Raw genomic sequence first — 636 nt, 5'->3', positions numbered from 1 at the left:
AAAGGTCTCCCTTGCCCAGTCTTGCTCCATCACCCAAAGGTCTCCCCCTCCCAGTCTTGCTCTGACACCCAAAGGTCTCCCTTGCCCAGTCTTGCTCCATCACCCAAAGGTCTCCCCCTCCCAGTCTTGCTCCATCACCCAAAGGTCTCCCCTGCCTGGTCTTGCTCCTTCGCCCCTCGTGGCTTTTCCACCCAAGCCCCCGTGCGCTCAGCCTCACCTCGTGCAAGGGGAACGTAGCCTCAAAGACCTTCTTCTTCATCAGGTTGTTCAGGTTCTCTGGCAGCAGAGCAGAATGGGGAGGGTTAGAGAAGCTCTGCTCTCACCCCATGCCCTTTTCACTTCTGCTCTGCCAGGCAGAATCACCCCAAACCTTTTGGGGAGCCTTTGAGGGCAGCAAAAAAACCCCAAAAAACCCAACCCCCTGGGAGAGGCAGAGCTGTTCACAAGGGATCTGCGCCCATCCTTGCGCTTGTGCTGCTCTGCTGGGCTACCCCGTGGCTGGCTCCAGGAGCAGCTCCTTAGGGACAGCCAAAAAGCCAGCGCCCCGTGCTGCCCTGCTCGTCCCTGGGCCGTCGGAGAGGGATGAGCTCTTCTGGGGCCACCGGAGAGTGCTGGTGGGCAGCTGAGGTCAGGGCT

The 636-nt window shown here is 60.1% G+C and overlaps 1 protein-coding gene across 1 annotated transcript in view; it reads right to left on the bottom strand.

Moving 5' to 3' along the window:
* ANO9 (anoctamin 9) overlaps positions 1 to 636 on the bottom strand; it is a 16,010-nt gene that overhangs the window by 13,642 nt on the left and 1,732 nt on the right. Inside the window, exon 5 of the mRNA XM_035893056.1 lies at positions 218 to 276. Coding sequence (XP_035748949.1) covers positions 218 to 276 — 59 coding nt within the window. The remainder of the gene's footprint in view (positions 1 to 217; positions 277 to 636) is intronic.

Source organism: Egretta garzetta, unplaced genomic scaffold (genome assembly GCF_000687185.1).
Source record: "Egretta garzetta isolate BGI_Z169 unplaced genomic scaffold, ASM68718v1 scaffold904, whole genome shotgun sequence".
NCBI classification, from domain to species: Eukaryota; Metazoa; Chordata; class Aves; order Pelecaniformes; family Ardeidae; genus Egretta; species Egretta garzetta.
The sequence above is the reverse complement of the archived record's forward strand: the minus strand, read 5'-3'. Positions and strand labels throughout refer to the sequence as shown.